Source organism: Nannospalax galili, unplaced genomic scaffold (genome assembly GCF_000622305.1).
Source record: "Nannospalax galili isolate Female #2095 unplaced genomic scaffold, S.galili_v1.0 scaffold1750, whole genome shotgun sequence".
Classification (NCBI taxonomy): Eukaryota; Metazoa; Chordata; class Mammalia; order Rodentia; family Spalacidae; genus Nannospalax; species Nannospalax galili.
Window position 1 is genome coordinate 394,417 of NW_008329031.1, and position 11,573 is coordinate 405,989.

Here is an 11,573-nt window from a genome sequence, read left to right on the forward strand (position 1 = left end):
AGGAATCAAACACGTTATTTTGTTCCATAGCATAGTAAAACATGCTTATAATCTTAATACTTGGGAGTCAGAGGTAGGAGAATTGTAGGTCCAAGGCCGACCTGGATCTCATATCAAGTCCAGGTCAGCATGGGCTCTGTAGTAAGGTCCCATCATAAAAAACAAAAACAAATATAAAAGAAATGAATATTCTCTTGCAGAGCTGCTCGTGTGTCCTCAAACTGCTTTCACTCTGGGAAGAACTTGTTTCTCTTACATCTTTCTTGAGAGGAACTGTCCATTGCTGAGGCTGATCTCCAGGATCAATGTCGGATCACATATTGTGAAACTGACCTTCTTTGCAATACTGACCTGTGTGAATCATGAACCGTGAACTCGACCTTCTTGACCATCATTTATGGCACTAAGTTGTATTAGTGCATAATATACCATACTGCAACTTATGAAAAGTTTGCAGAATGAGGTCCAATTGTATTCAGATTTAGTAGTCCTGTATACCAGTGCTTCTAGACATTAAGTAAAAATGCAAATAATACATGGCTCTTCAGAAAAGCTTCTTCCTTGGGCTCACAAAATAAATTCTTCCATTGATTTTGTAATCGTTTGTCAGTAACTTTAGCAGTTGAACCAGCTATTAGTTATGTTGGAAAAATGAACTTCCTTCGCTTCAAGATTAAATTCATACTGATTTGATTCATGAAAGAAATAGAAAAATCCTAGAAATAAAAAAAATGTATTTAGCACATTATGCAAGTTGTTTCTAGGTTTAGGTTGAGTTCCTGAGCACCCCATGTCATCAGCAAACATATTTTTTGGTACCTGTTTTCCCAAATAGCAATACTGGTACTGTTACTATAGTAACAAAATGAGGAGGAAATACTTTTATATTCGCTTACTTTGTCTCTGGAAAACAGCATCAACTTTCTGGCCAATTCCAGGGAAGTCCTGTGCTATAAGTCTGGGGTAACCTTCATCCATGACCAGCTTATTTTCATCATACCTGGCCAAAAAATGAATAGAAACATCAGGACCTTTGACTAAACATGAAGACATCTTAAAAATCTCTACATGAAATTCAACAACATGGATTAACCACAATTTTTTAATTTTAGAGATTATAAAAGGGGGAACTGGATGAGGAAAAGCAGAGTTGGATATACCAATAGATGTATAAGGTTACACTGAAATCCAGTAGGTTCCACACTATGTTCTAATAAGGTAAATTGCTATGTAAATGGGAATTTAGGCCCAAGCAGCTAAAGAAGCTGAAAGCCTTCACCCTGCCATCTTTTCAAAAGGTAGCAGCACAGGATTCCCAGCACAAGAGCCTTGTGCTGGCCATTGGTCAGTACAGGATTCCCAGCACGAGCATCTTGTGATGGCCATTGGTCAGTATAGGATTTCTAGCACGAGCTCCTTGTGATGGCCATTGTTCAGTACAGGATTCCCAGCATGAGCGCCTCGTGCTGGCCATTGGTCAGAGGACTAACAAACACTCAGTGGCTCCAGCATTCACAGAAAAGGCAGATGGCTACTGTCAGTCTTTACCTCCAGTACATGTCTCCAACAAAGAAGTATGTTTTGCCAATCTCTTCCTCACAAACAGCAGCGTCGATATTTGTCACATATTCTGGGAAGCCAAAGGAACTGTAGATGTCCCTGGGGTATCCAGACACCAAATTCCGTCCATTAACAGCCCAGTACTCATTACCTGCAGATTAAGGCCACAGTTGAACATAACAGCCCAAGGCTCCAGTAGATAGTCAGCTACATTTCCAGATGAGTTTCTCATGCTAGAGCAGTGACCTAGCTATAGCCTGGAAACTTCCTGGGAAGATGGTATTGTTTTGTTTTGTTTCAAAGTTAAAGGTAGGATTATATCTCAGACCAATTAAATGAGTTTGTCTTTTGTTTGTTTTGTTTTTTGAGATAAGGTCATACACTGGAGCCCAGGCTATTCTAGAACTCACTATGTAACTGAGCCTTGGCCCTTTTCCAAAGCAGATGCTCAAAATGACTAATATCTGCCATGCTGTACCTCAGTGATAACAAAGTTAAAGTATAGCTCACAGCAACAGTATCCTAAAGGCAAAGCATTATAATGGCTCACACTATCTAATAATTTGCAACTTTGCATTCAGATTGTTGCATAAGACCAGATTGCAGTTCCAGATAGCTAAACTTAAGTGGAATATCACGTCTGTATGTTTATAGCCAGTAAGCATTTACATCATATAAAACTGACCTTCTGCCCTGAATCCACAATCACTCCTGTTCACAAACATGCTTATTTTAGCCCATATGAAATGGCTCTTTGAAATGGTGTGTAAAATTCTATTTAATTTTGTGTTATAAAGGCTTGAAATGCTCTTTCAAATGGTTAAGCCTATGTGAATCATGCTCAGTTCTTTGACTGTGTTACTGGATCGGGTCTCAGTTCTTGTCTGCACTAAACCAAATACATATTTGCCAAAATAGTTGTGTTTGGCATAGTCCTCAAAGCTAAAGACTTTGGACTCTTTTATCCCAACAGAATCAAAGTAGCCCATTCTGTTCGATTCACAGTCATTTGGGGGCTATTCCTTCATTAATCTGTAGATAAGCTGTCTGGAAAGCTAGCCAAAATTTAGATTCTTTCAAAGAAGTTCTAGAACGGGACTTGAGATTCTGTTTTATTTTATTTTATTTTTTAGTTCTTCTTATAAACCACTAACATGATCCTCATACAGATTGGCATCAAGAAAAGAGCCCTGGAGTAAGGATCAAGGATCAATGACTGATGTCACCCATGAGATCTGTGCCTCCACAGACTCCCTTTTTCCTTCGCTCTGTTTTTATTATTCTGTAAAATGGGTTGTATTTACTACTTTTGTACCTTAATGTTATTTTTTCTTTCTTTTTTCTGCTCTCTCACCCTCCCTTCTTTCCTCCCTCCCTCCCTCCCTTCCTTCCTGCCTTCCTTCTTTTTACATAGAAATAGCACAATTCTGCTGCTGCTGCCTACCCAAGTACAGAGATTGCAAGTCAAAGTCGCCATGCTTGGCTGAGATTCTGTATTTGTAACAAATTTCTGGTGCTGTCGGATGCTGCTGGTCTGAGGCAAGGCCCACACTCTAAATGCAGGTTGGCAGTGCTCCACCTAACTGCCTGGTGGTGGCCTCCCCCTCTCTCAAAAGGGTGGTTCATATAATAAAGTACATGAACAAAGTCTGTTTCATCTTATGCATAATCGGCCCACGTCTCTAAATTTTATCACGGAGTACTCCCAGAAATATGGAGGGAGTTCTGAATACAGAGTTTACATAAGAAACACCCGAGTCAAGTTCTTAAACAGGCCTAAAGAATTGCATCTCTGTTTATTCAAAATGATTCTGAATATACAATATAATTTTTATATTTTTACAATATAATTTTATAATTTTAAAACGATAGACTCCCATCAACTAAGTTATTTGAAAGTACTTGTAGACAGTGTAGCTAGTTCCCTTTTATTTCACTCCAAAAGTGAATGAAAGTCTAATTCCTAAAAACAGAGAAAAGCAATCAGAAACATTACCTTTGAAAACCCGGACTTCATCCTTTTCACTAAGCTCATAAGCAGCATCAAGTTCAGATCTTGGCAGGTCTGGCCAGAGAATGCCAATAAAATTGAGCTCCACTTCAGGCATAAAATGATTTACCCGAATATAGAACCTGGTTTGAAAAGTAGAGAAAGTAAGGTTTTCCTTGTGCCTCCAGCGACCTCCAGCTGACATCCTGTTGTTGCTGGAACTGGTGCTGGTGCCAGCGAGTGCTGAATATCTGTGTCTTCAGAGGAAGGGCTGGGGCAGGGGAGGGGCTGTTTTACAGCACATGGTCTTTTCCTTGATGGAAGGACTCACTCTGTGGCAAATTTCAAGTCACAACAGCATTCGGTCACCTAGGATACCTGTCATCTGGATGTACAAATGGCACAGATAACCTCAGGTATGTAAAGGGTAAAATATAGAAAAAAGAGGCCTTGATTTCTGGATCATAAAATGACATTGTATTTACTGATTTTCCACTTCAGAAACAACTGACCTAATCCATGTGCAGAATAACTTCGGTCTAAGTTGTAACAAAGCACATGCATTTTCTACCATATAAATGTAGCCACAAACCAATGTAAGATTAACAAAAGAATCATATTAGTGCTTTATAGTACGGAACACAGAGCCCACAGAATGGAGACCTTACCTGTCCTTAAAGAACATCAGTTCTCCCCGAAAAGAAGTGACAGCATCAAAAGTTAGGCTACTATCACATGGTCTTGGAGTCTGTGGGCCCGTTGGCTGGATGGGATTCAGGGAAGGTCCTAAAGAAAATAAGACCTACAGTTAGATTTGTCTGGTGTTGGAAGCCTACCTAAGCACTGAGTGTTTCTTAGCTGTACAGACAGTGGATGTTTTACTTACCGTATAAGGCTTGGATGTGATCGATGTCATCCTGAGGCATCACATAGTCTTCAGTGTACAGAGAGTAGCTGGGGTACATCAAAGCTCCAATATCAGAAGAATGGAAGAGGCCAAGGGAGTGGCCCACTTCATGAGCCATAATATAGAACAAGTTGTAATCTGAAAGGACACAGAGACCCATTTCCAGTTATTAAAAGATGTGTTCAGTTGTGAGGCATTTCATGAGGAAATAATCGGCAAGAACTAATGTTCATATCTTCTTACTGAGTTTTTGAAATGTACTGGATGCACAACTTTTTCTGATGATCAGAGAACATGTTTATTAATAATAAATAGACATATTCAAGCATAAATTCTAGGATTATACTAAGATTAAGATAGAGACAATCTTCCCAACTGAAAGCCCAGGTCAGATGAGTCTGCCTTAGCGATCAGCTGGCACAAGGTATGAGGTGCTCAGAGAAGCAATGAGGTGCTGTCAATATTTAATTTTTTTCTTGTTTATAAAAGTGATAAATACATAGTAATGGAAAATTTGGCACACACAGAAAACTTTTTCCCATGCAATTTTTCACTCGTTCACACTCTAATTAACAGTAAAGCATTCAGAATTCTTTATTTTTAAAAATTTTTTTATTTATTTATTTATTTTTTATTATTTATTTATTTATTTGAGTATGATGGAGAGAACATCTTATGGAAGTCAGTTCTCTCCTTCCACCAAGTGGGTACCAGGGATCCAACTCAAATCGTCAGACTTGGCAGCAAGCACCTTTACCCACAGAGTCATATCACTGGCTCTCATAAGAGAAATTTTGGATTGACCACTTGCCACCAACGAGATGACACACTACCAGAAATCACTAGAGTTTCATGTTTCTCAATGTGCTACTAATTCTCTGAGTGGTAATAGAAAAATAATGCCTACTTCTAGGAATGCTTTCTGCCCATTAAATCAACCAGTGCTACACTGGGTTATGAAGAGGCAGGTGAACTGAGAGAAGCAACATCATCTGACTCACCGTCAGTATTGTCAGTCCAGGTTTCATCAGCATCTATATGAATGTCGCCCCCAATCCCTGGGCCTGGCTGAAAAGCGTGAGCAAGTAGGTTTCCAGGTCCATCAAAGGGGTTGTTGTCATTATGGTCTGCAAGGAACAGGTTCAATACATTCAATAAAAGCTCTTTTGATTCTCATGTTGTTTAACTCAGGAGGGTGCATGTTGGCTCTGTTAAAAGGTCAACAAACTTCCATCCAATATGATGGTATTTCCCTCCCTAACCCATAAAATCGACAATGCCCTTCAGCAAGCATTCTCCTTATAAAGTTGAGGAGGTTTAAGGGCAAGATGGCGTTAAAGTGGGAGAGCTCACCTCCACGGAAGAAGGTTATCATTATATCTGCTTCATCCTCAAATATCCTGGAGAACGTTAGAGGTGACACGTCACTCCAGAGCTTAAAGGCTCTGTCAATGGAACGATCCACAACTTCTCTTGGCAAATGCGTTTCGTAATTTGTAAGCCTTAGAATGAAATAAAATCGAGGCCCCTTGGTATTGTCTCCTTCTACTCTAGTAGAAAATAGTGTTCTCATTCTGATGCCCGCCCTGGTTACCTGTAAGTCAGATGTGTTTTCTGCCAGCGAGGGTTGTTTTCAGTCACATACAGGACCTCATCAGCTGCCTCAGGCTCAGCGTTCCTCCCCACTCCTGGGGACTGAGGAACTGACTTCCCAGTCACCTTCAGCCCAAGGAATTGCTGTATTTGCTTCAGCTTTTCAATCGTCAACCCCGTGCCTTTCAGCTTTTCAGTTGGCAGGTATTCATCCAATTTGTAGTAGTTTTCCAGAAATTTCTAATAAAATATAAAATTATTGAAACACTAGGGCCTGAAGAGATGGCTCAGCGGTTAAGAGCACTTGCTGCTCTTTCAGAAGACCTAGGGTCAGTTCCCAGCTCCCATAGCTTCCTGTAATTCCTTTTGCAGGAGATCCTATGATCCCTTTGGCCTTTGTAGGTCCACACATGGTCCACTTTCATACACATAAATAAATATCTATAAAATTATTGAAATATTAAAAGAAAAAACAGTTCTCATTTTAAAATTGACAGTATTGGGCTGGAGAGCTGGCACAGCCGTTAAAGGCTCAGGCTCACAACCAAAAAGACAAAAATTGACAGTATTTAGTTCCAGCCAAAATGGAGAGCTACTTTTAAAGTTTTGATTAGATTTTATCACCTTCATCATCCTTATCATTAGTGTAAAAATTCAATTTTAGAGCATAAGTCCTCCCCCTACTAATTGCTAAGAATTCTGAAGTTCGTGATAGAGCAAGGTTTGCAGAGTGAGGGTTTGCACTGTTGCTAATGTACAATATGTAGAGGGAGTTGCATCTTCTTTCTTGGGTCCCTCTCACTTCCAACCAGAAAGGAGGAGCCTAGACTTGGCAAGATGCATGTTGCAGAGATTGCATTTCTGACAAGCAGCCGTTCTCTTAGAAGGAAAGCCATTCAGAAACACCATTATGCTATGGTAGAAAGATGCAAAGGAATTTACCCAGACTTTCTCCACATCTTGCCGGTTGCCTTCTGGAAGTGCTGGGAAGCCATAAGAGCCGGGACCCCAGAGCAGTAGCAGCAGCAGCAGCAGAGGGAAGCTGGACATTCTGTGCCGGGTCCTCCTCCTGCAAGTCCACCAGTGCCTCCTACCTTCCCGCTGTTCTATCCTACCTAGAAAGCTTCATTATATAGAGACTTCTAGCACATCCCAAAGGCTGGAGGCTATCTGACTCATTCTTCAGATATCTTCTTAATTATCAACGACTATCCTGAGTAATCAAAAACTATAACTCCAAACAGATTATTTGGGGTAGTTTAGTGTAGCAATCCTATGATCAGTATCAAACGAGATGTATGTGAAAGAGTCTTCACCATGCAAGCAGCTGTTTTCTCCAGTTCATATCCATTCTCCTTGACAGAGGGACAGACCTATTGCATGCACAGGCACAGCAGACTCCAAGGCCTTGCATGCCCGCGTGCGTGTGTGTGTGTGTGTGCTTGTGAACAGGTGTGTGTGCATACATGTGGTAGCCAGAGGACAACTTCAAGTGTTGCTCCAAGGGAGCTGTCTACTGTGTTGTTTCCTCCAAGGCCTTGCATGGCCCAGAGCTCACCATGTTAGGCTGGCTGGCCAGTGAGGCCCAGAGATCTACCTGAGTCTGCCCCACCACCAGTGCTGAGGTTACAAGGACACACCACCATGCCTCACTTAAGCTTATGTGAGTTCTGGATATCAAAGTGAAGTATTCTTACCCGCAAGGCAAGTCTTTTACCAACTCAGCCATCTCCCCAGCCCTCCACAACCATTTAAATAAGTATGTTTTATTACTGATTCTCCTGCTCATAGAATGCTACTGGTGTCCATATACACCTCGCTCCAAGGACAGTGGGTAGAATGACTAACGCTGGATGCCATATGGTGATTAGCACTTGTACTGCCTGAACTCCAGTATTCACAGGCTCTCCTGGGTTCCCGACGTCCATCTGCCTTGAGCAACCTTCTATGCACCTCTATGCAACTGCAACAGCCCCGTGGCTCCCCTTTATCATTATCCAGGCACAAGCTTTGAGAACTTTGCTTAAGAAGACATTTCCTCTGTAGCTGGGAGATGAGATATGTATACCTATGCAGACCCTGCTCACCAGCATCATGGGATATCACATCTGATAGCTGTGCAAGTGTACCAGGTGAGGCAGGGGCTGGCAAGAGACCAAGTGTGACTCTGGGACCTTAATTATCCACGTTCCCCTTGATATGGGCTCTTCTGTGCTCCTTGAGGGCAGACGGCATGTGTCTGTTCTTTATATATGCATTCGTCTATGTATTTATGCATTCACTCACTCACAAGGTCTCATGCCGCCTCTTTTGCAGAGCAAAACACATGTATGACTGTGAACTGAAAGATGTACACTCAAGTATTCATAATTCACATTAAATGGTATTGGGTGCTGAGTCATTATACCCATACCCCCCTTAGGGAGACAGGTTGGTCTGTGTCTGTAAGTCCTTCTCCCCATCCCCAACTTGAAAATGGTTCGACAAGACATAGCATTGAGAAGCACTGACCCCCGCTGTCCCGCTTCAGTCCCTCATGGTGTCTCTTCTCTTCCCCATGTATCGGGTTGGCATTCTTAGGACTTTTTTCTCCTTATGAATTTCTGTTCTCACTACACCAGCAATGGTATCTTGTTCATGAATAAAGCTTGCTTAAGCTTTGGATTGATTTGAAAGCAGCCCCCTTCCACTCTAGTCAGTTAGCCACAATGTCCTCACCTAAGTTCAGTAATATGTGGGTTGGACAGGGTAAAAGGAAACTGGAAGAAATTCTCAGAAAGAGAAACACCTCTCTTCATGGCTTCAGGGTGGGGTGTGCAGGGGAAAGTTTCTGTGGAATGAGTACAAGACAGGCAAGGGAGATAGTGAGAGGACTCTGTCTTTTAACAGTCAAAGGGCAGCTGGCACTCCTTGACTACTGTTGACTATGGGATTTTGGAGAGGCTCCTTGGGGCCTGGACATTAAGGGGTGCTAAGTTAACTCAAGAGAGAATTATGTGACCACCAGGAATTGGACAAGAAACTGCATGCAATATCACCCTCACTGGGGGCTCAGAAAAATCTGATCTGGCAGGAGTCTACAGAGTATGCAGATGATTTCAAACTTATATGAACTGCTGTTCTTTACTTAGCCAGAATTCTGAAAACCAGTTATGAAAATATTTTTTATTTTTTATCTATTATTGTTGTTTGGGTCTGAGTGTCCAGATCCAAAGTGGAACTCAGAGGATAATTTTGTGGAATGTGCTCGCTCCTTCCTGCTTTATGTGCATTCCAAGGATCAAACTCAGTTTCCCAGGCTCACCGGGCAAGTATCTTTCCTTAGAGCCACCTCCCTGGCCCTTGAAAGCCAATTTGTAGACCAGACAGAAGCAGAAGTTCTCTGAAGGGAGCTGGATATGAGGCTTGGCCCATGTCCTGTGTACCCTGCTTTCTTCAGCAAGGTCACCCTTTATTTCTGGTCCGACTTGAGAACCATTAACATAAATCCTCAAGATTTTTCATGGTCTCTTCGGGTTGCTGATGTGGGTCATAAGTTGATTGCTTAAAATAACTTTTACTCAATTTCTTCCTAAAACAACAAAGAATTTTAAACTTAAGTTTTGATTAGGTAACCAGTCTCATTGTCATGCATATTGAATCTTGAAATTTTCAGTTAGGAATTCATGGCAGAATTTCTAGTGTACACAGGCAGATTGTGGAGGGTGGTGTAAGGTTCAGAGTAGAAAGAAAAAGAAACCATATACACCTAGAACAAAAACCCAGTGTTTCAGTCCAATGAAATCTTAGTAATGCCTTGACCTGACATAGTTTCCACAAAGATAACCTTATATTAAAATTCCATTTTCTGTAAACATCAGGATGATTTTTTTTTCTCCTACAAGTGTCTTCTTCCCCCATGACCTCATTTGGATAGAATATTTCAGGAATTGCCTCTCTGTCCTTTATCCCTTAGGAGAATAAAAGACTTAGCAGGGCTCTCCCTGAGGGTGGTGGCATCAACTGACTTCTATCTTTTTCCACACAAGCAAATTATTCTGTGATTTTTCTTGGTTGTTTCATGCTGGGTGTTCTATGAAAGGCTCAAGATGTGTTTGTATTTTGCATATTAAATCCAATTTTAGAATTTCAATTTCTACTTTATTTTTATAGTCATAAGCCCAGCTTTTTGATTTTTTTATTTGAATTTCTTCTCCTCCTTCCTCCTCCTCCTCCATCTCTTCTTCCTCCTCCTCTTGCTCCTCATCCCTGTCCTTCTCTTTGAACTATGTGCCTTAAAGTGGTCTTTAACCAGAAACTTTAACTATTACTAATAGTTAAATATTTATTTAACACTGCTTTGTTTGGGGAGTAACATGTAAGAAACCTTGCTCTATGTTCTCTCCATATATGGCCATGAAGTAGCTTTATGGCCAAACACGGGGGTAGACACTCAACAGACATTCATCATACATGGTTATGTATGTTAGGTCCTCAGCATTTCCCTACAATGTAAAAGACTCATCAACCTGGAGTCCTAGTTCACAGCAAGTAAGGGACAGAATCACTTATTGAATACAAGTCTTTGTGACTGCAGGGCAAACATATGCTTACACTGGGCATGGCAAATAGATCCCCTGACAGAGACATAATGTCTGGAGACACTAAGGACTGTTAGATCGACTTCCTCACATCTACAGGACTATCTCCAGGTCATCATGCTGACCCTCTGGCCTACAGAATCTTAGCATTACCCCTTGAGCTATGGTTCAATCTTCCTTTTTCCTCACTGAATTTCCTCAAGTTGCAGTTTGTACTTATTATGGCAGCTTACTGCATGCTTACAAATGATCGTAGAATGAATTAAGGTATGAATAAGACAGCTAGTAAGCAGGTGCTTAAGTGATGCTTAAAGAAAAGGGATATTTCACATTTTGCTTGCTTGTCTGAAGAAGGTCCTTCTGCTTGGGGTTGGTTTTTGGGTTTCTTTTAATCTTCTAAGACTAAAATGATTTAAATGATTATAGGAAGAATGTAGAATCTATTGACTTTCTGGATGTTACTTGTGAAAAGGAAACAGTGCAGCCTAGCCCAGTTGTTTATGATGTAATTGAAGGGACAGCATTCTGTAAGCTGAATCACTAGCTATTGTAATTATTGCTTTCCAACCTTTAAGGTAGAACCCCATGATCAGGGACTATGCAGCAGAATATGCAAGGGGAGTTCCCAGTCGTGTAACCCATCTTCTTAGCCTATAGTTAGTATTTTCTTGAATTCACAAAGGATTGACTTATAGAACAGTAACCAACCAAAACACTGGATGTTTTATTTAATTTATTTATTTATTATTTTATTTATTATTTATTTATGTCTACATGTAGGTAAGTGCACCTGTGTCATGCAATGCCCATGGAGGTCAGAAGAGGATGTTGATTCCCTGTAACTGGAGTTGCACATGGTTGTTAGCCACCATGTGAGTGCTGGGACTTGAACCTGGGTCCTCTGTAAGAGCAGCCAATGCTCTTAACCACTGAGCCATATCTT

The 11,573-nt window shown here is 41.0% G+C and overlaps 1 protein-coding gene across 1 annotated transcript; it reads right to left on the minus strand.

The window, feature by feature from the left end:
* Positions 1-615: 615 nt before the first annotated feature.
* On the minus strand, positions 616-7,100 carry LOC103731579 (interstitial collagenase A-like). The gene is made up of 10 exons (XM_008829933.1): positions 6,993-7,100; positions 6,052-6,290; positions 5,811-5,959; positions 5,459-5,584; positions 4,437-4,595; positions 4,219-4,336; positions 3,557-3,693; positions 1,549-1,711; positions 897-1,000; positions 616-716 (listed from the first exon to the last, which is right to left on the minus strand). Exons 1-10 carry the CDS (start codon positions 7,098-7,100, stop codon positions 616-618), a joined length of 1,404 nt encoding a protein of 467 aa, XP_008828155.1.
* Between the last annotated feature and the right edge of the window lie 4,473 nt (positions 7,101-11,573).

Excerpts from the sequence above, each read along its gene's own strand:
- LOC103731579 (XM_008829933.1), bottom strand. The coding sequence starts at position 7,100 with ATGTCCAGCTTCCCTCTGCTGCTGCTGCTGCTACTGCTCTGGGGTCCC. Across the intron at positions 3,694-4,218 it reads CTGATGTTCTTTAAGGACAG|GTTCTATATTCGGGTAAATC; the intron begins GTAAGGTCTCCA and ends TTTTCAAACCAG. Across the intron at positions 1,001-1,548 it reads GTTGGAGACATGTACTGGAG|GTATGATGAAAATAAGCTGG; the intron begins GTAAAGACTGAC and ends TTTTTTGGCCAG.